Genomic DNA, 27,662 nt, shown 5'->3' with positions numbered 1-27,662 from the left:
GAAATCACAATTTGAAGGCATCTTATTTATTTGTAACTACTGTTGGTCTTCCTCTATTAAAAGCAGAGAAGAAAAAAGAAAAGAGACTCAAAAAGTCTGAGGAAACTCTTAGAGAGCTCTGTGACAACATGAAGAGAAAGAACATCCGCATCATAGGGGTTCCTGAAGAAGAAGAGAAAGAACAGGGGATAGAGACTCTGTTCAATCATATCATAGCTGAAAACTTCCCTCAATTAATGCAGGAGAAACTGTCACAAGTTTAAGAAGCACAGAGAACTCCATTAAAGAGAAACCCAAAGAAACCTACACCAAGACACATCATAATTAAAATACCAAAGCTAAGTGATAAAGAGAAAATACTAAAAGCTGCAAGAGAAAAAAAAGCTATCACCTACAAAGGAGCCCCCATAAGGATGACATCCGACTTCTCAACAGAAACACTTGAGGCCAGAAGGGAATGGCAAGAAATATTCAAAGTAATGCAGAACAAGAGCCAACAACCAAGACTACTTTATCCAGCAAGGCTATCACTTAAAATCGAAGGAGAAATAAAAAGCTTCCCAGACAAAAAAAAAAAAAAGGAAAGTGCTGTCGTATTTTCTGCTGGGATCCTCAGCTCTGAGAAGGGAGCCTGGAGTCAGCCTCATCTGTGGTCACCAAATAAATGGATACATGAATCAATGCATAGATGGGATACACTATTTTTACCTATCCAACTAGGAAAAAATAAATTTGAAAGGTTGATAATATAAAATACATATTGACAAATACATGAAAAAATGGTTTCATGCATTGATGATGGTTAAATTGGTACAGGAATTCTGAAGGAAAATTTGGACGTAAATTATCTATGTACCTTATGATCTAGAGCATTTCCCAGGGAAACAAGTGCACTGTGTACAAAAAAACCATGTAATGATAATGATATTTAGAGAAAAGTACAAATTACAGAATTATATGTATAGTATACTATTTTTTATGCTTAAAAACAAAATCATATCACATATTGTCTATGGTAAAGACAAAAAGTAGTCTAGAATAATACTTTCAATGCTGGTGAGATTATGGAGAAAGTAATACTTCAAATATGAATATTAATGCTATAATTTAATACTAAGAAATCAAATATTTTGTAATCTTTTGGAAAAAATGTGGAGGTTTAACTGTTTATACCTTGTAAACTTGTAGGCAATTCTCTTAAAATATTTGTGTCAAAGATAACATTATCATTGCCGTATATTTATCAAGTAGAAGCCTCTAAACACCTGCAGGTGTACCCACAGGTGGCTGGTTAACTGAAGTGAAACAGGTTTGAGGTTGGACAGCTCTGCATTGGCCCTGACAGGCCAGGTCTCGACAGCTGCCCTTCAACTTACCAGGAAATTCCTAGGTCCTACTAGTCATCAAAATTTTTACTTATCACTCTTTGTTGTATTTACATGATGAAATACACTGAAATTATTAACAAGTTTGTGAAATTTGATTCATCAGTTATGTTTTGATGTTGAGCTTTCTAAAAATAGAGGGGACAAAATGATCACACTATCATAGGACCATGTGCCACGCCACTGCCTGGTTCAGAGCCGGAGTCAATAAATGTTTGTTAAGAATCAATCCTGTGTGACCAGGCAGTGGCACGTAGACTGGGATGCGGAAGACCCAGGTTTGAGACCCCGAGGTCGCCAGCTTGAGCGCGGGCTCATCTGGTTTGAACAAAAGTTCACCAGCTTGGACCCAAGGTCGCTGGCTTGAGCAAGGCGTTACTCGGTCTGCTGAAGGCCCTCGGTCAAGGCACGTATGAGAAAGCAATCAATGAACAACTAAGGTGTCGCAATGAAAAACTGATGATTGATGTTTCTCATCTCTCTCTGTTCCTGTCTGTCTGTCCCCATCTATCCCTCTCTCTGACTCTCTCTCTGTCCCTGTAAAAAAAAAAAAAAAAAAAAAAAAGAATCAATCCTGTGGAAATGTACACACATACAAACAAGGATTTGGTGTAAAACAGGAAAGTGAAACCAGTGACTTGCAGCGGAGTATTTATTACCTGCCCCTTGCCAGGCCCACTGTTAGAAGTATCATGAATGTCTCATATAATCTCTGAAGCTCTTTAGCTACAGGCCATATATGGCTACAAATTATCCGTGTACCATCACAGGTGGTCCTGGCCCATGCACAGCACCTCAAGTGGAGAAGGCAGACATCTAAACACAAAACTGCAACAAGGGCAGCCCCACAGCACATGCAGGGACCAAAGAGGGGCACCTGGTGTCAGGCTGGAACAGAGACCTGACGGGAGTCTGCAAAGGGCTTCGCTGCCAGGTGAGAAAGGACAAGGAGAAAGGACACCCCAAGGAGAGATGTCCGCGTGTGCAAGGCACGAGGCCGGCAGGGAAGGCAGGACGAGACCACGACACTGTTTGCGCCCGGCCCACACTTAGGTCAGGGGAACCAACGAAAGGGCTCAGGGAAGAAGTCTGCTCATCTTCGGGTTTTAGAAAAGGTCACTCAGGTGACCATGAAGAGGTGAGCTGAATGTTAAGAAGCCCGAAGCAGTTAAAACAGGGGAGGTTTGCAGGGCATGGTGGACCAAGAGGCCAAGGCGAGGAGGGGCAGGGCTGGGCTGCCGCCTAACTCAGACGCAGGATGCTCGGTGATCGGACGTAAGGACCGGGGCAAAGAAGATGAGGGTGACTCGGTTCCCAGCTTGATTAAGTGGTAAGACTATTTACTAGGCAGAGCTAGCACGATTGATTCCCACGTGCAAACTAGACACCATGCCTCTCCTGTGACCCACAGCTTACAGCAACCCGCCTCACGGGTCAGGTGAAGGGACTTGCCTGAGGGTCCCCGACTGATGGACCCCCAGATCGAGCTTTCAACCATTCAGCTAGACGGAGCTGGGGACTTCAGATCCGGGGAGTATGAGCAGGAAAGGTGAGGAGGCCCGATCTGGCATGCTGCTTCGGGGTTACTGTTGGGACAGGCAGATGGAAGTGCCCAGTAGAGCTACAGATAGGGGCTCTGGAACCCAGGGGAGAGGGAGTCAGGGTCCTCCTAATCTGATGAACAGGGAGGTAATGCTAATCAAGTCTGTGTGCCCTGCCCACACCTCCAGTTAATCACTGGTGGCCTTGCCCCCAGGCCTGTCTGATCTCACAGTCCAGGTTCTTTGTGAGGCCGCGGGCTGCCCCCAACCAGAGAAGCTCAGAAGGTTCTCTGGCTGGCGGCAGCCACCTTCCTGTAGATCCAACCCCAGCTTTCCCTGAGCCCCTGAGCCAGTTCCTTGCCAGGCTCCTCCTGCCTCGGCTTCCTGTCTCTGAAACTCCTAGGACGCACACTCAGCCCAACCAGGTCTGCTAGAGAAAGGGACGAGGGGAGGGTCCTGCAAAGGCTGAAAGGAAATAGGCAGAGAGGTAAGAGTGGGGTCAGGGAGGAATGTCCAGGTAGGAGTGATCTGTAGACACTCTAGAAAGAATAAGCAAAATCACAGACACAAGGCAGGCACCGGGGGAAGGCAGCAGGCCTTTCAAGCACGGGGTAGGTCAGGAGCAGGAGAAGCTGCAGGCTACAAGAGGAAGCAGCCAGCAAGTGCAGGCGAATCTTCTGAGAAGCTTCCAGCTACTGGAAGAGTGTGACCTGGTGGGCATGGGTGACTGGATGAACAGATCCCACCCCCACAGCTCAGTCCAGAGTGCAGGGAAGCGCAGGGAGGGGTCACTTAGCCTCTACTCTTCCTACCTGGAGCGGCCGGCTGCAGATTCAAAAGCACGGCGGAAATCCATCAATCAGACAAAGGGGAAAGTCACCTGAATGAGGGCGAGGTTACTGTTGATGAGTCTTTGTTGCTCCCGGGGGTCATCAATTTGTCCTGTATTGGCCTAGCATGGAGAGAAAGGGACAAATGGTTAAATTAAGTCTGACTTGACCCAAAGCCCAGGCCAGTCCTTCCTGGAAAAGGCAGTCTCTCAGGAGAGGGATCAGCAAATACCATTAGACCAAATTATTCGGACTAGCTTTCAAAACAGTGACTTGGGAGTGGAGAAGTAAAGACACAGGTAGGTACCTTTGAGAATTAGATAGTGTGTCTACGGCCATACCACCCTGAACACACCCCATCTCGTCTGATCTCGGAAGCTAAGCAGGGTCGGGCCTGGTTAGTACTTGGATGGGAGAATCAGATGATGTCATGAATCATCTCTCCCATACTCAAGTGTCCAACACACAGATATGTATACATGCATGCCTGTATACAAAGGTATACATGCCACCCACAATTGCAGGGCAGCGTGACTCCCAAGGTCATCCACAGACCGGGGGAGGATGCCTCTGGGAACCTGGACGGCAGCTTCTGCCAGACCCTTGGCTGTGTTCTCCCGCACACCTGCAATTCTCTTCTCCCCACTCCGGCGAGTCACATCTGAAAGGACCACCAACCACCCCAACTTCATCTCTGCAAATCAGCCCATTTCAGAAACCCATGTAAGTCCCTCTTCTTTTAGGATGGAAAAGCAGAATCAGAAATACGACCTCCTCCTGTAAAAATGGTAGTCAGTTCCGAATAGCATTAGCATTTCCAGCAAAATTCATATGAAGATAAGAAAAGGTCTCAAAGCAAACATATTTTCCTAGCTCCTTTGTAGTGGGTTCAGTAGAGTTACTGAACTCCAAGAGAAAATATAGAATCACTTCTCTTTGCACAAATAAGGGGAGGCTTTTTGTCTTCAGCATGACAGCTCTTTGGGACATATCACAGAAAAGTCTCAGAGCCTCAATCAGTTTCCTGCAAACACCTCCTGAGGGGTCCCTGTAGGAACAGGGGAACAAGGTAGAGCAGAACACAGCTGCAGAAACCACGATGTGCCCCAAACACGAGGCCAGCAGTCTCCCCCTCCTCTCCGCTCCATGCCCGCACTGCGTGCTCCCAGGACTCAATGTTTCCTATCTACCAACCAGCTCCAAGGCTGTGCTGCTCTCATTAAATCAGCGCCTTGCTGCTGGCCCATGACCTGAATATGAATCTGAAAGGTATTCTTTCCTCAAGAGGTTTTATTTCCATCTTTGTAAAATGGTTAAAATAGACAAGTCTATCACCTCTAGGACCCACGCAGAAGCCGTTTTTCTGTGTGAAGGTGTCTGCTGGTGCCCAGAGGTACATTATAGGCCAGGGACTGGAGGGTTGGTGAAGCTTGGAGACCTCATAGAGAGGAGGGCAGAGGAGGGCCAGAGGGAAAGAAGCTGTGGGAGGAGGTGGGATACGGAGGAACCAGGATTGTGTAGAGCCCAGAATCATTTGTAGGCCAAGGTTACTGAATCTAAAGCTGTCCAAAAATTGGGCCTTGGGTTTTGAATGAATTAGCCATGTGGATGGGGGAATCATCCAGGATGGTGTTGGGGTTTGGTGTAGAGATAAAGACGGGTAGAGGGCCCTTTTCCTGGACTGATGAGAGATGGAGGGAAGGAAGCAGGGCAGGATGATGAGGGGGCGGCACACCTATCAGACCAACAGGAAAACCGGGGGTCAGGGTCTTCAGGGGGTAGGTCTCTATCAACGTAGAGGGACATTTCTTAACCCTGGATGGTGGTTCTAGAGAGATCAGGGTAAGGGCCTGAGGAACAAAGCCAACGAAGCACAGGGTTGCTGGCTTTTGCCAAGACCGTAAAAAGAAAATTCATGGGAAGGTGGAGCATCTTTTGCAGAGGCCACTCAGATTCATCTCAGCAGAAGAGGTTACGGGAAGCCCCTTACTAACTAAATGTTTATTTGGATCACATACACTTACACATTTTAAACCCCTTAATCTTATAAATATAGGTTCCTCTGAGAAATCCTGTGGGATCTTTTCTCAGTATGTACTAGATTTTCCTTACTGTCTGCATCAAACAGGCTGTTTCACTGACTCAGACTGTGATGTGATGGATCGTCTCCAAGTACTCCTCTGGCTCTGGGTCATGTCTGGAAGGTGACACATGTGGCTGCACCTACAAGCTCCCTTGTCCTACTGCTTCTGCTTGGTTCAGGCCAATGAGGAGCCATGGAAAGATAATGGAGGGCCAGCAGAAAGTGAGGCTGGGGTGTATGTATCTCTGTGTCATTCCCACTGGCCAGTGGCTGTTCTGCCACCCAGACCCACAGCTCCAGCCTGGGGGCCCTCCCCCATAGCTGTAGGTCCTGTTCCCCCAGGTCTGAGGACAACCCACCTCCCGCCCCTTTAGGCCCTGGTAATCACCACTTCCTCTTGTTGCCAGTCCTGGGTGCTTCAACGTCCCTTTGTGGTCTCCCATAACTGTGCCCACAACTTGGTGAACGAACTCATCAAACTCTGCTCCACTCCCACCTGTGTGTGCCATCTCTTTCCCGCTTGATCCTGACTTCCTGGGTATATATTCAGAAGAACATTTACCCATTCACAGTAAAAAAAAAATGTTATTCCTTTGTGTATCTTCCTTCCTTCCTCCCTCCCTCCCTCCCTCCCTCCCTCCCTCCCTCCCTCCCTCCTTCTCTTTCGTCCTTCCTCTTCCTTTCTTTTTTCTCTTTGTTTTAGAAAATAGAAGAGAAGGGGGAGGAGGGAGAGAGAGAGGGAAGCATCAACTTGTTGTTACACTTAGCTGTGTACCCACTGATTGCTTCTGATACATGCCCTGACCGAGGCAGAAACCAGAGACCCTGGGGTAGAGCCGTTGCCCTCGGGCTTGAGTCAGGATGTCAGGACTGAGCTGGTGACCCCAGGATTGAACCTGAGACCTCAGTGCTCTGGGACAACACTCTATTCACTGAGCCACTGGCCAGGGTTGTATATTTTTTTCAAATAAGAAAAAAAAAAAAAATATATCCTTACCCAAATTGGGGAGTAGGGAAAGACAATCTTTTAAGTTGTTATAATGTTAACATAGAGCTTCCTGCATACCTTTCACCCAGCTTCTCCTGATGTTAACATCTTACATAACCATGGGATGATCGTTAACTAAGACATTAACACTGGTATGACACTATGAACTGAACAAGAGGATGTACTTGGACTCCCCCAGTTTTCCTACTAATGTCCTTTTTCTGTGTCAGGAAATAAATCAGGATCACCCACTGACTTAGTCTTCACTGTCCCCTTGGTCCCCTCCAATCTGTGACAGTTCCTCACCTTTTGTTGTCTTTCATGACTTTGACCTTTTTGAAGAGCAGATACTTTAGAGCAGGGGTCCCCACACTATGGCCCCGCGGGCTGCATGCGGCCCCCTGAGGCCATTTATCCGGCCCCCGCCGCACTTCCGGAAGGGGCACCTCTTTCATTGGTGGTCAGTGAGAGGAGCATAGTTCCCATTGAAATACTGGTCAGTTTGTTGATTTAAATTTACTTGTTCTTTGTTCTTTATTTTAAATATTGTATTTGTTCCTGTTTTTTTTTTTCTTTTCTTTTCTTTTCTTTTTTTTTTACTTTAAAATAAAATATGTGCAGTGTGCACAGGGATTTGTTCATAGTTTTTTTTATAGTCCGGCCCTCCAATGATCTGAGGGACAGTGAACTGGCCCCCTGTGTAAAAAGTTTGGGGACCCCTGCTTTAGAGAATGTCCTTCAACTTGAGTTTGTCTGGTGTTTCCTCATGATTAAACTGAGATTATGGGTTTTGAGTGTCAAGACTGCAGAGGTGAAGTGCCCTTCCTTTTGGTATCCAGGGGTGCATGATACCAACATGGCTAACCACGGGTGACACTAACCTTGATCACTGGGGAAGGTGGTATCCGCCAGGATTCTTCACTGCGAACAACTATTTTCCCCTTCCTATACTTTATTAGTTAGAATGGAGTCATCAGGTCCAGTGTACGCTCAAGGGGAGGGGAGCTGAACTTCAGCTCCTCCAGGAGAGCATATCAAAGATTTAGGGACATCTGCTAAACCTACCACAGCAATTCCCAAATGTTTGGGGAGATCCTCTGAAGTTAGGCAAAGATCTTATTTCTCCTAAAAGTGCCACTCACTAATGCATCCGCAGATTTTGCCTATAACAATAAACAGTGTGGAATTCTAATGGTGGTTTTGCATTTTCATCTTTCCACATTTATTCGCTTAAATTTTTCTCTAAATAGCATTATCCATTCTCCCTCATTACTTACTGACTTAATTCTTAATTTATATGGTATGTATGGAATCATGGGTAGTCATTTTATTTTTGAGGTCATAAGACAATATTGTGTCTTCCAATTTATTTTGTTGCTACAATTGTTGCAGCTGTGAGCAGTGCAAGCTCTTCCCGGTTGGTTCCTGATTCTCTCTGACATGTCCCCACCTCTGTTTTAGCACGTCCATCGGATATTCCAATTCATCTTGTATTTTCCATGCCCCAGCCCTAGAATGAGCCATTTTCCCAAAGATGCAGGGCCCTTTTATTGGAGAATGGTATCAGAAAACAATGTCTGGACACTAGGTGAGCTAGGTGCTACTGGGGTGGTATTACTTTTGGGTCGTTATGTTGGATGGAGGTTGGAAATGTGTATGTATGTGTGTACTAACCCAGGTATGCACACCCATTCACATTTGCCGTTGTATCTATCTGCATACATATTGAAATAAACATGAGTTAATACTAATATCTCTGCCTCCAATCCAGTATCACAGGATTCATCCTAGCATTGAGGAGACAGTTTTGTTTTTAATGTAAAAAGAGTGCTAGAAAACAAGAAGAGTTTTCTATAGTGTAACACAGATGAAGAGGCGTCTCTGAGTTAGGTTATAAGAAGAACCCATAACTGAAAATGAAAGCAGGAAAGGCTCGCTGCAGAAAGTTGAGGTGGCCCTGGAGACAATGGGGGCAGAAGGGGGCCTGAAACAACTGAAAGGATGTTTGATTCAGAAGCTAAGGAGGGGTGGCCTCCTCCCTTGCCTGCCTGGCTTGTGGCAACAGTGGGACACCTGGAAGCAATAAGAGTGTGTGTTGGGGTTAAAAACAAAAAGGCAGAGCAGTGCCTAGAGTGGCCACCGGCAGGATGCAGAGCCCCCCCAGATCCACAAGACCAGTTCCAGGCAACACACTGTGCCTCTCCCCCCAGTCAACAGAGGTAGCCTGCTCTAAGGAGGGCAGCATTCACAGATACACAGAGTAAAGGAAAACTAAATACAACGATGCTTAACCAACAAAGAATCACTGTCATCTAAACCAGTGGTCCCCAACCTTCTTTGGGCCACGGACTGGTTTAATGTCAGAAAATATTTTCACGAATCGGCCTTTAGGGTGGGACGGATAAATGTATCATGTGACCGAGACAAGCGTCAAGAGTGAGTCTTAGACGGATGTAACAGAGGGAATTTGGTCATTTTTAAAAAATAAAACATCATTCGGACTTAAATATCAATATAAATAAGACGGAAACAATGTAAATTATTTATTCTTTCTCTGCGGACCAGTACCGGTCTGCGGCCCGGGGATTGGGGACCACTGACCTAAAGGACAGCCACAGTCATGAGAGAGCTACGTAGCTACTTAAGGATACAAACTCTGTTATTTTATATAAGTTTTTGCCCTTTTGCTTATTTTCCTTTTAAATTTATGCAAGGAAACTGTTACGGGTCCAACTGTGTCTTCCCTCGCCTCCCTAACCTTATACCTCCGTCTGTGGCTTTATTTAGCAATATGGTTGTTGCAGAAGTAATCAGTTAAGATGAGGTGACAGAGGAATACGATGGGTAACCTAATCCAATATGACTGCTGTCCTTATCAAAAGAAGAAATTTGGAAACAGACAGGAACAGAGGCAGAAAGCCAAGTGAAGACAAAGACAAAGAGAGGGGCGATGTGTCTCCGAGCCAAGGAACACCAGACGCTGCCAGACAGCTACTAGAAGCTAGGAGAGAGGCACGGAACATTGCTCGCGCCCAGCCTCAGAAGAAAGCAGCCAAGGCACTGATCTCCAACTTACACCCTTCAGAACCTTGAGACAATGCATTTCTGCCGTTGAAGCCACTCAGTCTGTGGCGTTGTGTGGCAGGCAGCCTTAGGTAACTAGCACAAGTTTTGACAAGGCTTCTGGAAAAGCATTTCTTATCAGCAGATTCTACAAATGCTGGTGTGTTTTCTGTTATCGTGCTTACTTTAAATTACTCAATCTTTAAAAATACACATTTATGTCTGACAGAAAGAAAAACTACTTCTAAAGAATAAACCAATGATCTCAGAACCACTTATTAATAATTCAACTTTTTTCCTTGGTTTAAAATGCCAATATTGCCTGACCAGGCGTTGGCGCAGTGGGTAGAGCGTCGGACTGGGATGCGGAAGGACCCAGGTTCGAGACCCCGGGGTTGCCAGCTTGAGTGCGGGCTCATCTGGCTTGAGCAAAAAGCTCACCAGCTTGAACCCAAGATCACTGACTCGAGCGGGGGTTTACTCAGTCTGCTGAAGGCCCCCGGTCAAGGCACATATGAGAAAGCAATCAGGCCTGACCTGTGGTGGCGCAGTGGATAAAGCGTCGACCTGGAAATGCTGAGGTCGCCAGTTCGAAACCCTGGGCTTGCCTGGTCAAGGCACATATGGGAGTTGATGCTTCCAGCCCCTCCCCCCTTCTCTCTCTCTATCTCTCTCCTCTCTCTCCCTCTCTGTCTCTCTCTCCCCCACTCTCTCTCTCCTTTCTAAAAAATGAATAAATAAAAATTAAAAAAAAATAAAATGCCAATATTATCACATAACAGATATTTATATATCTGAACTTATTTTTAGAAGTTCTGTTTTGTTTTATGATAATATAAATTGAGAATAATTGCAAAATATTTTTAGTTACTATAGATTTAAGTTAAATTTTAAAATCTGAAAATCAAATTTCACCATTTTTTTTTCACTACTATTTTCTCGGCTATTCTCACTCATTCCTCCAGATAAATGTCAAACGTTTCCCTAAATCCCTTTGGCATATTGATAGTTAAGTATATTAACTTTATAAACTGAAACGAGGAGAACTGATAACAACACTGACTTTCCCCAGTCAGAAACTTCGTATCTATGTGTCCAAATCCATATTCCCCTTTACAGAGTTTTGTTCTATTTCCACAGGTCTTCACATTTCCCTCCCTCCCTCCCTCCCTCCCTCCCTCCCTCCCTCCCTCCCTCCCTCCCTCCCTCCCTTCCTTCCTCCCCTCCCTCCCTCCCTCCCTCCCTTCCTTCCTTCCTCTCTCTCTCTCTCTCTCTCTCTCTTTCTTTCTTCTTTCTTTCTTTCTTTCTTTCTTTCTTTCTTTCTTTCTTTCTTTCTTTCTTTCTTTCTTTCTCTCTTTCCTTTCTCTCTCTCTCTTTCTTTCTTTCTTTCCTTTCTTTCTTTCTCTTTCTTCTTTCTTTCTTTCTTTCTTTCTTTCTCTTTCCTTTCTCTCTCTCTCTCTTTCTTTCTTTCTTTCTCTTTCTTTCTTTCTTTCTCTCTTTCCTTTCTCTTTTCTTTCTTTCTTTCTTTCTTTCTTTCTTTCTTTCTTTCTTTCTTTCTTTCTTTCTTTCTTTCTTTCTTTCTTTCCTTCCTCCCTCCCTCCCTCCCTCCCTCCCTCCCTCCCTTCCTTCCTTTCTTTTTATTTTTTGTATTTTCTGAAGTTGGAAACGGGGAGGCAGTCAGACAGACTCCAGAATGCGCCCAACCAGGATCCACCCAGCATGCCCACCAGGGGGCGATGCTCTGCCCATCTGGGGCGTTGCTCTGCCGCAACCAGAGCCATTCTAGCGCCTGAGGCAGAGGCCACAGAGCCATCCTCAGCGCCCGGGCCAACTTTGCTCCAATGGAGCCTCGGCTGCGGGAGGGGAAGAGAGAGACAGAGAGGAAGGAGAGGGGGAGGGGTGGAGAAGCAGATGGGCACTTCTCCTGTGTGCCCTGGCCAGGAATTGAACCCGGGACTCCTGCATGCCAGGCCGATGCTCTACCACTGAGCCAACCGGCAAGGGCCTTCACATTTCTTTTTGAAGCTTCAGTCTGAAGATGCTTTAAAATTAGTTAACCATTTGATAGTTATCTTCTTTCCAATTTCATTTTGTATTTTTAGTGGATGTGAAAGTATATAGATGTATACATATGTCCATGTCCATTTCAAATTTTCATCTAGATATTTTCAAATGGGGTTACTTAACTATTCTCTTATTAGTTTTATCAGTCTTCCAGTTAATCTGCTTAGAGTTTTCCAAAGAGACAAGCATATTAATAGAAAGTTTTTCTCCTGATTTCTAACATCGAAGGCTCTCATTTGCTTGCTGTGGCTAATTACTTTAGCTAAAACATCCAGAACAATATTAGAAAATAGTCTTCCGGTTCAAGTTGCACTAAGAGTATTTTTTAAAATTATGAATGGGTGTTGAAGGAAAAAGTGTTCGGTGGAGACGAGGCTGCCAAGGACGGAGTGGTGGGGGTACTGAACCAACTAGAAAATGGAGTGAGAGAGCTTTTTAGGGAGATGGAAGTGTTTTCTATCTTAATTGGGTATTTAGGTATGCATTTATTTTTGGTTAAAAGGCACTGACCTATACATGTAAAATTTGTGAGTTTTTATGATATTAATTCATACCTTAATATAATGATTTTAAAAATTAAGGATGGGTGTTGAATGCCTTTAATGTTCCATTGTGATATTAATGGGGCTGCTCACAGACCATTGTAATGAATTCTACTAAATCATTCTTTTTCCCTGCATGTTCCATGTATTTTAAAAGAACTGCAACACTAAGATACAATCATTGTAGTGAAGTGCTTAAAATGCAGTTTAGCACCGTGATAACCTAACACCTGAAATGCCAGCACGGCAGAGATAACAACCAACCCCTCTCCTCCCAAACGTAGTCGGTATAACCAGCCACGCCCGTGTGTATGTGCACATGTGGGTGAGCATGTGCCTGTACGTGTGTCTGCGCGTCTCCTGCTACTTAAAACATTTCAAGGTCCTACAGCTCTACATGACCTGTCCATGTGTCAGGTTCCCTGTTGTGGCTATAACAAATTAGTGTAAATTTACTGGCTTAAAACAACAGGAATTTATTCCCTTACAGTGCTGGTGGCCAGAGGTCTGAAACGAGTCCTACAGGGCTAAAGTCGAGGAGGCAGTCGAGTCTTACCCCCTCTGGGAGCTCTAGGGGAGAATCAGTCCCTTTGATGTTTCCAGTAGGGAAAGCTATGGGGTTTTTTGGCTCGTGGCTCTTCCTCCATCTCAGAGTGGCAGCACGTCCTCTCTCTGGGACTCTGTTTCTCTCATAGCCTTCTTCTCTTTGTCTAAAACTGCCTCCTGCCTCCCCTTTATAGTGCTCTTCTGACGACATGGGCGGAATCCAGGATGTTCTCTCGTGTCAAGGTTCTTTACTTCATCTCATCTGCGAAAACCTTCTCCATTCATCTTTGGGGGCTGCTGTTCAGCCAACCACCCCTTCCCCACCCCACCCCCAGCTTCCTGCTGCAGGCAGCCCCTTCCCTGCCCTCTGCACTCCAGTGAAGTCTATCTGTCTTCTCTCAGCCTCTTGAACACACCATACCTCCTCTTGCCACAGGCCTCTTTCACATACTGGAGTCAAACGGTCCTCAGAGGGAGGAACAGAATTTCAGCTCCCAGGAGAGCTGGGAGAGGAAGCAGGTGGGAAAGAGGGGCAAGGCTAGGAACCTTGTTAGTTGGAGCCCACAGGAAAACACCCCTGGTTATAGCGCATTTAAGGAGCCCTTCTAAAGAACAAAACCCCTCACAGAGATCATTAACAGCATTGACTGCTCTGGCTCCTGAATGGCTCCTCCACCAAGCCTGTGGTGTTCACTGTGGCTTCAGTGTGGACGTGTGGCGCTGGGCTCAGGGTCCAGCTGGCTAAGCGGGGCGGCACACAGGCTTGGGCACAGGGACACAGAGCTCTACCTGACACTGGGTTAAAAGAGACACTCAGGGCACACAGGGGCTGGGCCCGGGCACACCAGCAGTCCAGCTTGGTTATGGGAAAACTAGACAATAGGCTGGGATGTGTGACCAAGCACTATGATGAAACAAAACTCAGTAACACCCTCATTTTTAGAGTCTAACCCAGGGGTCGGGAACCTATGGCTCGCGAGCCAGATGTGGCTCTTTTGATGGCTGCATCTGGCTCGCAGACAAATCTTTAATAAAAAATAATAATAACATTAAAAATATAAAACATTCTCATGGATTACAATCCATTCATTTCTTACCGCTCATGTTCATGGTTGCGGGTGGCTGGAGCCAATCACAGCTGTCCTCCGGGACAACACCAAATTTTTATTGGATAATGCATAACGTACACAGGTCGTTGTATGGCTCTCACAGAATTACATTTTAAAATATGTGGCGTTCATGGCTCTCTCAGCCAAAACGGTTCCCGACCCCTGGTCTAACCCCTCACCTATGTGCTACTTTGGGGAGCCCTGGTGGGGAGGATATGTCCCTCCCCGAGAGGTAGGTGACCCGGATGTCCACTTACAGCTGTGGAGAGTCGTGATGCCAGTGTCATCTCTAGGTTCCCCTTCAGGCCCACTAAGGGTGGCACCAATGTCAACAGGTCTTTAACCTCCACAAACACAGGCCAGTGCTGCAGGGGACAGAATAAGAAGCTTAATCCACACATACTGGCAAATCTCAAGACATTTCTTCAGAGAATTCCCGTAAGTTACTGCTCACTGTCTGTAAAATAAATGAGTAAGACCAAATAGTTTCTTAAATGGCTTTAAAGTAAACACAAAACAATGATGAAGCCATGAGTTATTCTTAATAATATTCAGGGCACAGCAGCAGTGGCCTCAAGAGTCCCCTGGTGTCTCCAGTGCTGAGCCCCTGGGAACTTGGGGCTGGGCTGGGCTGGCCTGTGGACATGCTTGGTCGGCTATGCACACAGTGGGTTTATAGAAACGGGACTGAGTCACCAGTTTCAAAGCTGGGAGATTCTTATAAACTGGGACAGCCGGGGCTGGCCTGTGGCACTGCTATCAGGGACAGGGAGTCCCAGGTGGCACCAGGCACCAAGGCCTAGTGCAAGGTGCCCTGGAATATCAGGTTGGGAAGCTCTGGATTTGTCAAAACAGATAAACTGTGCCTCTATACAGGTCTCAATCAGACATAAAGTAATAAAAATTAAAAATAAAAAGAATGAAAGGGATGCCTGTTTTAAGAAAACTAAAAGAGAAAAGAAATTCTTTGTGAAGTGAAAACGATTCCAACCTGTTTAACATGCAACTAGATTATTCCCCAATTTGTAACAATCCTACTGAATTACTTGATGAGCTCCTTGGACGTGACAGGTATCTGTAATCCCTATGCTCTTGTAGAAGCCCCTCCTGGTTTTAGAATGCTAGAGATAAAAAAATAATAATAAAAACTATCAACTAGGAGACAGGAGGCCTGGGGCGCCCCACTCCCTGAGACAAGGCCTGTGTGAGGGTGTGTGGAGCCACCCACATCCCGGAACCTGGAGAGAATCCACAAAGCAGCACAACAAGGTGTCTCCCAGGCCTGGAGAGGGGGCTGGGCCAGCCTTTCTAAGGCCCATTGCTCTTGGGTTCTTCACTCCTTGGCTTCTCCCTTACCTTATCTACAAAGCTGTGAAATTCAGAATCCTTCCCTGCTCTGGTGGGTTTATGAGTCTGCTCTCTCCCAACTAAACGTTCCTAAGAAAACCACGCCAGCAGGCAAGGAGGTGCACCATTATCACAGTCCCGGTCACCGGGAAGCCCCTGGCCCTAGTGCTGCCGTGCCACTGTCCTCCCCGCTGCCACCGCCCGTCCGGAAAGAGCGTGGGAGCACAGCCTCCCTGCAGTCCACAGGCACAGGCCCTCTCCCCAGGCTGGGCTCCGGCCCCCAGGCAGCGAGTTGGCATGCTCCTGTGCGCTCCCATTCCCTGCCGACATGCAACACCAAGTACCCACCAGCCCCTCCCTCAGCCTCCCTGTCATGGAAGCCTTCCACCTCTCTCAGTCAACATCACCAGATTTTGAATGTGTTGCTGTTGTCACCTGTCATAATTAAATGCTGTGCAAGTCTCTGACTACCCGGCCATCCACAGCAACACTCCTCTCCCTAAAGGAAGCAGTGACCTCCAAGTGGGCGACCCCACTGGCTCTTCTAGCCTCCATCCTGCTGCTCTCTCTGTGCTGGGGCACCTTCCACCCCCCCACCCCCACCCCACCCCCACTGAAACCTGCATGACACTTCTACTGGGTGACAGGCACATGTCTGCACTGTCCACATTGGCATCCAGGGCCACAGCCCCTGCCCTATGCTGACCTCTCAACTTGGAAATTTCACCAAAGTCTAATAATCTTGATTTAAAATGGGCACAGGTTTTTTAACTCTGGACAGGGCTCAGGTTACAAGATAGTCTTGTGAGACTGATTCAACGGGAACTAGTACATTTTCTCAAGAAAACACAGGGTCAATTTTTTTTTCCAAGATTCCAATTCCACTGATGAGAAACTCTCTGTAAAGGACAGACTTAACCAAGCCAAGCAGAGGACCAGGCCACCACCACACCGCTGACCGACACATGGCTTCTGAGCCACCTCTCCCACCCTGAGTCCAGCCCAGCCCGTTCAAAGTCCACTTTCTGCAAGAGCGAAACCCAGAGCTGGGGAGACCGGAGGCCGCGGACCCCCTGAGGTAACCCTGGCTGTCCTGTGCACTTCATCTCCAGTTCTCCTTTCTGTCCACATCCGCTCCGTTCCGAGGCGTGGGTCACCTGCCACGGCCACCCCACTCTCCATCAATGAGCAACCTGAAGGACGTGCAGGCTGGCAGGTGAGCCTTTATGGGGGTCCCATCCTTCTGCAAGGGGTTGCTTGGGTGTGGGCTGGGACACGGGCACAGCCAAAGAGACTTGAGAAGTCAGGTCTAGACATATGAGGCATCACACAACCATGAGGAGTCCGTTCAGGGATAAAGTCAACAAACACGGAAGGGAAAAGCGGAGAGACAGTGGGACCCCAGATACTGGGTGACAGTGAATGAACCAGCACCGGAGTTGTCCGATGTAGGCTTCTTTACAGGGATCATGAATGCTTTTAGTCACTTTGAGTTAGGCTCCAGTTACAGCCAGAGCTACATCTGCTGACCCAACTGCTGACTGACATCCCACAGGATATCCTGATATCCCTCAAACTCAGGATTCTAACCTCAACCCTCCTCACCCAGCCCCTCGCCCTGCTCCACCCACTGTAGTTCCAAGCATCCTTCCTGCTCTGATAGCCAGAACTTAATGAATTAACCCCTCATGATCTCCAACATCTTGACATCCAAATCTCCGTAACTGTCTAAAATCGGTCACTGCCCTCTCAGCAACACTTAAAGACATCTACCAGAGACACAGGGGAGGCTGAGACATCTACCAGAGACACAGGGAAGGTTGAGATCCATCAGAAGTAACGATTCTTGGCCCTGGCCGGTTGGCTCAGTGGTAGAGAGTCGGCCTGGCATGCAGGAGTCCCGGGTTCGATTCCTGGCCAGAGCACACAGGAGAAGCGCCCATTTGCTTATCCACCCCTCTCCCTCTCCTTCCTCTCTGTCTCTCTCTTCCTCTCCTGCAGCCAAGGCTCCATTGGAGCAAAGTTTGCCTGGGCCCTGAGGATGGCTCTGTGGCCTCTGCCTCAGGTGCTGGAATGGCTCTGATTGCGACAGAGCGATGCCCCAGATGGGCAGAGCATCGCCCCGTGGTGGGCATGCCGGGTGGATCCCAGTCAGGCGCATGCGGGAGTCTGTCTGACTGCCTCCCTGTTTCCAGCTTTGGAAAAAAAAAAAAAAAAAAAAAAAAAAGAAGTAACAATTCTTGTGCTGGGAGAGCTCTGAATCGTGAGCACAGCCACCCGCACTGCCCTGTGGCCCGGAGCTTCACCCTCCAGGGTATCACTGGTGCCGCCGTGTGGTGGAGTTTTGCTGTACATATACGACCACGTCACTAGCCCTTTCTAACCCCTCATTGCCCATTTCGCTCCTGGACATGTACCCAATAGGTATGAGTCCTTTGGCCCGTACCCTCAAAACCATATACAAAAATGTTCTTCGTAGCAGCATGCCTTGAGGACAGCCGAAACCAGTCTGTAGTATTAGAAGTCAGAAGAGTGGTTTAGGTTTGGCCCGGCACGGAGGGCTGAGAGAGCTCTCCATCTGGGTGGTGGTCCCTGACGTGCGTTTACCGTGAGTGGTTCATCACACTGCATACGTGTGACTTGTATAATTTGCTACACTTCTGTGCTATACCTTAATAAAACAAACACGGTATTATTATTAAAACCATGATAACAACATCAACAACCCCTCTGCTCTCAGTATACAACTTAAAACTCCTGAGCAAAGCAGAGGGTGCCCCTTACTGCCTGCCCGGAGCCTGTCCCCACGACAGGGGCCGTGTCTGCTCCTCACGCTTCACAGACACACACTCATTTGTCCATCTCGATACACGTACTGATCTCTTTGCCTGGGATGTTTACTATTCCTCGCGTCATCCTGGAAACTGCTACCCTATCCCTGAAGGCCCACCTCCCACTGTCCTGTGACTGTGGATTCTCTGACTCCTCTGGGAAGAATGGGTCATTCCCTCTTTCTTCCCAGGCAGATGTCTGCTTACAGCCTCCACTCTCACCCACCCGAGGAGGAGCTGGTGAGCGTCTGCCTTGCACACTGGACGACCAGTGCCAGGAAGTTGGAGGCGGGTCTGCTTCTGCTTACCACTGCAGACCCGGGGCCCAGGAGCAGCCGCAGGTTCAGCAAAATGTTCTGAATGAAGGGAGGAAGAACTGGATAAGTGAGTGAATTCATCTCTCCTCTCTGCGTTCGGCTGTAAGCTGCTCACAGGCAAGGATCGTGTCTGATTTATCTCTGTGAAGAGTGATCATATACTCTAACAATAAAAACCACTCTACTGTCTCCAGGAGCACGTGCGTATATAACCCCTAAAAGGTCTGCAAGGACATGCAAGATCTCATAATATAGGAATGAACTGACAGTGAGGGCCACAAAGAGAGAGAGCTTAACCTCAGCTCCGATACTTACTTTATAAAAAAGAGAAATATGCCCTGGCCGGTTGGCTCAGCGGTAGAGCGTCGGCCTAGCGTGCGGAGGACCCGGGTTCGATTCCCGGCCAGGGCACATAGGAGAAGCGCCCATTTGCTTCTCCACCCCTCCGCCGCGCTTTCCTCTCTGTCTCTCTCTTCCCCTCCCGCAGCCAAGGCTCCATTGGAGCAAAGATGGCCCGGGCACTGGGGATGGCTCTGTGGCCTCTGCCCCAGGCGCTAGAGTGGCTCTGGTCGCAACATGGCGACGCCCAGGATGGGCAGAGCATCGCCCCCTGGTGGGCAGAGCGTCGCCCCTGGTGGGCGTGCCGGGTGGATCCCGGTCGGGCGCATGCGGGAGTCTGTCTGACTGTCTCTCCCTGTTTCCAGCTTCAGAAAAACGCAAAAAAAAAAAAAAAAAAAAAAAAAAAGAGAAATATTCCTACACCTTCCTGTATAAGTGAAAAAATATTTTGAAAAAAAAAACCAAACTGATACTCTGGCCACTTACTGGGCCTCAATCCCCAAGGCCAACCATAGACTGAACACAGACCACAGAAAGAGTCCACTGGTCCCAAATTGAAAGAAAGTGAAGTCAGAACCCAACTAGTGCATTCGGTCTCAGGAAGCGTGCTTGACGAGCCAGGTCATCTTTGTCTACAGGCTCTTAAGCCCGAGGCCCTAGCGTGCAGCCTCCTACTGCTCCGGGAAGGCAACGGCCTGGGTAAAGCTGAAGCCAGGAGTCAGAACTCCTCCTGGTGCGGGGCTTCCCTTGGGAGCAGTGCTGCCAGGGACGCTCTCTGCACTGCGGAGCTGCAGTGAGGAACCTCTTGGGAGCAGTGCTGCCAGGGACGCTCTCTGCACTGCGGAGCCGCAGTGAGGAACCTCTTGGGAGCAGTGCTGCCAGGGCCGCTCTCTGCACTGCGGAGCCGCAGTGAGGAACCTCTGGGGAGCAGAGCTGCCAGGGACGCTCTCTGCACTGCGGAGCCGCAGTGAGGAACCTCTGGGGAGCAGTGCTGCCAGGGACGCTCTCTGCACTGCGGAGCCGCAGTGAGGAACCTCTGGGGAGCAGTGCTGCCAGGGACGCTCTCTGCACTGCGGAGCCGCAGTGAGGAACCTCTGGGGAGCAGTGCTGCCAGGGCCGCTCTCTGCACTGCGGAGCCGCAGTGAGGAACCTCTGGGGAGCAGTGCTGCCAGGGCCGCTCTCTGCACTGCGGAGCCGCAGTGAGGAACCTCTGGGGAGCAGAGCTGCCAGGGACGCTCTCTGCACTGCGGAGCCGCAGTGAGGAACGTCTGGGGAGCAGTGCTGCCAGGGACGCTCTCTGCACTGCGGAGCCGCAGTGAGGAACCTCTGGGGAGCAGTGCTGCCAGGGACGCTCTCTGCACTGCGGAGCCGCAGTGAGGAACCTCTGGGGAGCAGTGCTGCCAGGGCCGCTCTCTGCACTGCGGAGCCGCAGTGAGGAACCTCTGGGGAGCAGAGCTGCCAGGGCCGCTCTCTGCACTGCGGAGCCGCAGTGAGGAACCTCACAGCGCACTGGAGTCACAGACCGTATCTGCGAAGTGGGGAGAAGGAACAGGCCGTGACTTCCAGAGCCATTTTATCTCTTTTGGCTGCCGGACCTCCCCAAACTCAATGACTCAATGACTGAATGTGCAGACAGCCTTCCCCAGGACACCCTTCTTCTTCATGCTGGCCTTTCAGATGCTGCTGGAACACACAGTCCGGAAAGCTGTTCTGCCCGCCAGCTAGACGTCTTTCCGGCCCGGCCTGCTGTTCCACCTCTGCTGATGGCGCCCTCTCCCTCGCTCCCCCGTATTCTGTTAAACCTTCCAGATTCTGCCCAGCTCTCCCAACCGACAGCTCTCCCAAGCCGCAGCAACTGGGGGACGCACAGCGGGGTGAAGGCCCTCCACTCCATGCTCCACCTGAGCTGGCTATGGAAGGTCAGGACGAGGAGACTCAGGGCGGAGTCTCCCGCCTTGCCTCGGCCCTCTACAGGAGGGTCTCAGGGCAGGGCTGACCTTCTGGGATTGGCTCCAGAAAGGAAGTTCAAGGGCAGGATGGATGAGTATCCAGGTCACAAGCCCAGATGAACACAAGTTTTCTAAGGGCAAGCTGGCCAGTGTCTGATAGCTGCGCCAGCCCCAGGAGGGGTAAGTGTCCCGTCCACTGAGGTATGAAGCAGAGGCTGCCTGGGAGTCATCCTGAGCCTCACTCAGAGGCTGAGGGGCCGGGGAGGGGGGGTGCTGCTCATCACGTTCCAGCTCTGAGACTGGTGCACAGGGACATGTGGCATGGCCATTCATGAGGAGGTGCTGTGTGCACTGAAGAAGAATGCAATCTGAGATGTCCCCATGGGTAAAAAACTAAATTTAATTTTACAGATTAAAAAGCACATTATGTAGGCCCTGGCCATTTGTCTCAGTGGTAGAGCATCGGCCCGGTGTGTGGAAGTCCCGGGTTCAATTCCTGGCCAGGATACACAGGAGAAGTGCCCATCTGCTTCTCCACTCTTCCCCCTCTCCTTTCTCTCCATCTCTCTCTTCCCCTCCTGCAGCCAAGGCTCCACTGGAGCAAAGTTGGCCCAGGCACTGAGAATGGCTCCATGGCCTCTGCCTCAGGTGCTAGAATGGCTCCGGTGACAACAGAGCAACGCTCTAGATGGGTGGAGAAATGCCCTAGATGGGCAGAGCATCGCCCCCTCGTGGGCATGCTGGGTGGATTCCAGTCAGGCACAGGCGGGAGTCTGTCTCTCTGCCTCCCTGCTTCTTACTTCAGAAAAATACAAACAAACATACAAAAACAGCACATTATGCAGTAGGATCCCATATATTCCTGTATTGACTTGCTCTTGATAGATACACAGCACGACACTGAAGACATTGTGGGTACCCGCTCCCTTTCACTTATGGACATCTTCTAATTTTTCTAAAATAACACACTAACTATATAAGAAATGTCTAAGTAGACAGAGAAAAACCCCAGTGATTCAAACAGTGTTACCTGAGCCAACCTAAGGGCACAAACAAACCAGAAGTGAACACCAGTATATGATCCCTCGAGGGCCTCCCGGCAAACGCCTCTACCCAACAGAACCACCACAACTCCTTGCTGGCCTGGACTCTGCCCCTTGTCCTCCCATAGAAGAGGCCCAGAAAGGTTCTGGGGGTTGGACAGAGTAGTGCCCATCACCCTCAGGCCACAACACAAGGGGCACTCCACCATCCACCTTCACAATCCTGTGAGGTGGGGGCGTTTATTAGCCCTACCTGCAGATGGGCAAACCGAGGCGGGGGGACACTAATAAACTTCCCTCAGATAGTGAGCAAATGGCAGAGCCAAGAATCAAACCCTTCAGGACCCGACTCGTGAATCTACATTCCCAGGAAGGAAACGGTCTGAGCTCACGGGACTGATGTGGCACACGCAGGCTGACTTTCTGAGCGAGTCGTCAGAGGTTTCTGTAAATCTCTGACACTGAGGTCCTACAGGGCCCGTCTGCCAGCAGCGCTGAGCCAGGGCTCCTGGGCACTGAGGCCTGGCCCAGGCTGCAGTCCCCTCAGAGGCTTTCTGCATCCCCCATCTTGTCCTATCTGTGATGCCTGGGAACCCCGACACCCCCAAATCCCAGTCCCCGCTCTGCCCCTCCGACGCCCAGTACGCACTTGGATGGTGTTCATCACCAGGCCGGCAGTCATCATGCCCACGCCCGAGAGAAAAAGGGGCACCACGATCTGGCACATAACAGCGAAGGCGGTCTGGGGGATGACCCCGCGGGGGGACCGCGTAAGTTCACAGCTGAAGCCTCGCAGCTTCTTGCCCTGAAAGCGAAACTCCAGAAGCAGCTGGGTGACCACCATGCTCAGGCTGTCGGGTGCGTCCCCAGGAGCAAGATGTCCAGAGCCCTCCGTCCGTCCTCTGTCCTCCTGTTCCTCACCAGGACACGTTCCCTAAGAAGTCTGACGGATACAGTGCAGAGTTCCCCACTGCCCCTCAGAGGCCTGTTGAGGGTTTCCCCACTGCCTGCAGAGGGTTCCCCAATTGCCCCTCAGATGAGGGCCAAAGCAAACAAGGGAGGTGAAAAGGCCAGTGTTACTCAGAGCTTCACTCAGGCCTAAGCTAGCTCCTGCTGTCCCTCTCTCTGCAGATCAGGTTTTCTTCAGGGAGTGGCCGCTACGTCAGCCGGGACCTCCCTCAGCTAGCCTGCCACAAGAAGGCTCACTGTCCTTCGGCACGACCTTGACAGTGTCCAGTCCTCTGGCCCATGCTGGCTCGGCTGACCCTGAGATGGAGCCACGTGAGGGCCGGCCTTGGCAAGGGCCACGCAGAGGCCTGCCCACCTCTACATGCATGCCCTAGCAGCCTCTACTCTTGGAGGATAAGGACCTAGAGAAATCTCAGCATGAAGGACTCACTTCACGGGCCTGGTCTAGAGCCCTCTGAGGGTCTGCAGGTCCCCAAGAAAAGACACACCTGTGGTCACCTAAACTTCAACGCCCAAGGAGTAGAACACACAGAGGCTGTGTTCAGGAGAGCCACAGCCCTGGTATCTCAAGGGCCCAGATTTGCAAACATGCTTCCAAAGAGATCACATTCTCCTCTGCTACAGAGGTAAGACCAACCTGGCCTGGAGAAGGGGTTTCAGCGCCACCTCTGACTTCCAGGGATTCTGGTGTTAGGTGTGTCCACTGTGCATCCCACAGGTGCCAGAGACAGACTGTCCCGACCTGAGGGCAGGCTGGAGCAGGGATCAAGGCCAGAGCAAGCAGAAGCCCAAAGCTGAGGGTCGGATGCACACTAACCTATGGACCCGAGGACCACACCTAGACCAGGCCCGGGTCTGGGCCTCACCTCTGCTCCTGTTCCTAGACAACAGCCCTCTTGGGCACTTAACTGGTTCCCATGTCTATCCACGCTTAAGTCCCATCCCGTCAGCCTGACATTCCCAGCCCTTTCCGATCTAGGTCCTAGCAACCTCCCCAAACCTACCTCTTCTCCTTCCAACTCCAACCACACATCTCCAATAACTGTCTCCCTGAGTCTCAGACATGCCCCTTCTTAGGTCCTCCCTCATACCATTTATTTACTCATTCATTCAACAGATTTAAGCCCTTCCAAGAGCCAGACTTAATGAGATCTAAATCTCTTTGGCATTCCTTCCATTGAGAGTTAAGAGTTCTATGTCCTCTTCAATCTGTGACTGCTGGGCCAATGGAACACAGTGAAGGAGACAGGCTAGCTGTGCCAGTCTGGTTCTAGGCTCAGATCTTGAAAAATTGACAGCTTCTACTTCCCATCTCTTGAGATGTTTATGCTTGGAAACCAGACCCCATGCTATGCGAAACTCTAAGCAGTCACATGGAGAGGACAAAACAGGGGTTCCAGCCAAGAGCTCCAGCTGAGGTTCCAGTCGACAGAAGCTTCATGTGAACTCTCCTGGACTGGCAGAGGATTGGCAAAGTGCCCAGCAAGCCACTGCTGCAGACGCCACTCTCACTGAACCCGACCCAACGCCCTACAGACTCGTGATCAAACTGAACGACTGGCTTTAAATAAACCACAAGATTTTGGTACGGTTTGTTGCAGAGCAGTAGATAACTGGGACATTTTGGGGAATCCCATCCCCACCCTTGACTTTACTCTCCTCAGATAAACCAACAACTCCCAGACCTCTCTCCCCAACCCAGAACTCTACCCTGAACTTTCAGACTGTATTTAACCCGACCACGTAAAGGGACAAGTACTTGAAACTTAGTCTTTCATGATCATTTCTTCCAACCCATTCCTCTAAGCTTCTAGCCTCAATGAATGGTTCTGCCAGAAACCCAAATCTCACTTTGATGGTTCCTCCCCTGACCACCTCAACCCCACATCCAAACTGCTTGTCCCCAAATCTCTCCTGCATGTGCCCCTCATCTCTCACCCATGGACACGACCTTCACCATGGCCCCTACTGCCTCCTAACCGGTCTGCCCACCAACAGGAACAAATGCTCTTCATACTAACATCCCGCAGAACCTCTCCAACTTACATGTTTGCTCAAATACCGTTAGCTGTCACTTTATTACCTGAGAAAGTTTAGATTTTGCGGCCAGCATTCAATGCTCTTTATAATCTGAGAAAGAAAAAAAAAGCACCTCTTCGAGCCCTCTCTCTTTCTAGTCCCTAGTCATAGCCTGCATGCCACAGAAGGCACTTCCTGCGGACCTTCCCGCGGACAATGCCTGTGTTCCCCGGCTCCTTCTGCAGGCCCCCACACGGCTCAGAACAAAGTCCTCCCGGCCTCACGGCCAACCGAGGCGCTTTCCTCTTCGCGAGGCCTCCCCAGCCTCCTGGCCACAGCCTAACATCTCCTTCCCCAGAATTCCCGAAGTACTTTCCCTAAAACTCTCTGAAGGTAAGCTGAACTGCACGTGAGCCTCCCCTCCCTTCCGGGGACTGCGCTCCTCCTGAGAATGGAGTCTGGCTGACTCACTGCTGCAACCTTTACAGCAGGGGAAATTATCCACTCATTATCCCACAGATGAGCACTTAGAGCAGAGGTCCCCAAACTACGGCCAGCGGGCCGCATGCGGCCCCCTGAGGCCATTTATCCAGCCCCCGCCGCACTTCCGGAAGGGGCACCTCTTTCATTGGTGGTCAATGAGAGGAGCATAGTTCCCATTGAAATACTGGTCAGTTTGTTGATTTAAATTTACTTGTTCTTTATTTTAAATATTGTATTTGTTCCCATTTTGTTTTTCTACTTTAAAATAAGATATGTGCAGTGTGCATAGGGATTTGTTCATAGTTTTTTTATAGTCCAGCCCTCCAACGGTCTGAGGGACAGTGAACTGGCCCCCTGTGTAAAAAGTTTGGGGACTCCTGACTTAGAGCCTAAGTTTTGCCAGACTCAGGTCTGACCGATGTGGTGCATCTGTTAGCGGAACAGATAGATAGAGAGCTCGCCAGTATAGTAGACGATCATAAGAATGAAAATAGAATTCTGACCTGTGGAGAGTGCTCTGAAGGAAAGCCAAGGGATGGTGAGAGCCCAGAGCAGAGTCAACCACACACAAGCACTCAATGACCAGCAAATGAATGAACCAACGTATGAAAGAATGACAGCTCTTCTGTTCCCTCTGTGCAGCAGTCCGTGCTTCTCGGTGCCCTTTCACAACGAATCATTTCATGTTAAATCCATCCAGATATCACCAGAGTGTTCACCACCAAGCACTGCCCTCCACAGGCCCCAAACAGTTGGCCCCAGTTAGCATCAGAGGCAGGACTACGACCCTCAGCCCTTGACCCCACGCAGACTGCCCCCACTGCCCTTCCCTGCTGTGCACTCCCTGACCGTTCTCTCATCCACAGGACCTGTGCTTTCTATTGGCTCAAATGAGAGTCTGAACCAGTAGCAGGCTGACAGATACAGCACGTTTCTGGAAAAGAGTTGCAGAAGTTAACTGTGTTTAAGGGAGCTAACTGGTTTAAAACAGAACCCTTCTCCGCTGACCGGAGACCCTGACCACATCACTCCCAACGCACACGGCTAGAGAGGCCCCAACAAGCCATCAGTTTCTTCTAACTCTGGCAGCTCCTGCGATTTCTCTATAGTTTTAAATATGGTCAGACTTCATAATATATAATTATGCAGGTACCTGTGCATAGTTATTTTCCCGGGAGTACACCTTCCACATGGCCCCCTCTTCCTTTCATGGGTCACCCTGGGCCTGGGCTGATTATGGGCCAAATGGTCATTCCCAAAGGCCTGAATTCTTCCCACCCAGTTAAGTTCTTAGAAATCAAGCCAATTACATTTTCCATAACAGGAAAGTTCCTCTCTGTATTTTGTTTCTGCTTTGGCTAGCAGAACCCGCCCACAAGTAAAAACGGACGGCCCCTCACTCCCGCCTCGGTCCAGCCTGTGCTCAGGACGTTTCTCCACGCGGCTACTTTGTGTCACTCAGACCTCAGTCCAGCATTTTCTCGTCAGAAAGGCCCTCTCCGGCCTCCCTCCGGCCTCCCTCTTCCAGGCTGAGGCCTATCACCCAGCTCTCTTTTCTCCATAGCCCTTACCTGCTACCTCACATTGACTTATGCTTGTTCTGTCTGTCTCTCCCCACTTGACTTTGACGACGTGAGAGCAGGGCCTGGTTGCTGTGTCCACCGCAGCGTCCAGCACAGTGCCGGCCCACGGCACACACACACACGTCGCATGAATGAGTGAATGAATAAATGAATAACTGACTAAACAAAAACAGAATTATAGAAACAAAGGGAAAAAGAAAACCAGTCAACCTTCCATAAGTTGAGTGGTGTAAAGCCTAAAATTATGATTCACTGCCTTGACATCTGGTGAAACCATGGCCTAACCACAACTTACCCTCCCGTATCTGTTCCAATGGATAAGGTCCCCCAGCTAAGCGATGTTTCTTAGCAGGGGGTACTGCCACAGTTCCCCAATATCCTCGATTAGTGCGTTTTAGTTCCTGCCAGCCTATGAGATTATTCAAACAAGCTAATCTCACCCACCCAGAGGAACCAGTGGGCACCTCACCCTATTGTCACAACAAAGGCTGCCTCCTTCAGCCCCTGGCAATTCGCTCTGCTCCCAAGCACACCCCTGTGTGGCAGGCAGCGTCCTCTTCCCCCAGCTGTGAGTACACATGACTGATACACTCTGTGATCTCATCTGTCCACTGCCGGGCTGTGGGTTCCG

The 27,662-nt window shown here is 49.5% G+C and overlaps 1 protein-coding gene across 4 annotated transcripts in view; it reads right to left on the bottom strand.

Annotated features, from left to right (window-relative positions):
• Nucleotides 1-27,662, bottom strand: part of SLC41A3 (solute carrier family 41 member 3) — a 70,900-nt gene that overhangs the window by 20,759 nt on the left and 22,479 nt on the right. For 2 of the 4 annotated variants that reach the window (XM_066353092.1, XM_066353091.1), the window contains exons 3-4: nucleotides 14,409-14,516; nucleotides 3,807-3,878 (exon numbers count right to left, since the gene is read on the bottom strand). In XM_066353092.1, coding sequence (XP_066209189.1) covers nucleotides 3,807-3,878; nucleotides 14,409-14,516 — 180 coding nt within the window. Of the gene's footprint in view, nucleotides 1-3,806; nucleotides 3,879-14,408; nucleotides 14,517-22,626; nucleotides 23,098-27,662 lie in introns of those variants that run through there. The other 2 variants (XM_066353093.1, XM_066353094.1) reach the window with 2 other exon arrangements.

The sequence above is a fragment of the Saccopteryx leptura genome, chromosome 11 (assembly GCF_036850995.1).
Source record: "Saccopteryx leptura isolate mSacLep1 chromosome 11, mSacLep1_pri_phased_curated, whole genome shotgun sequence".
NCBI classification, from domain to species: Eukaryota; Metazoa; Chordata; class Mammalia; order Chiroptera; family Emballonuridae; genus Saccopteryx; species Saccopteryx leptura.
Note: the sequence above shows the minus strand (reverse complement) of the source record. Positions and strands in the feature narration are given on the sequence as shown.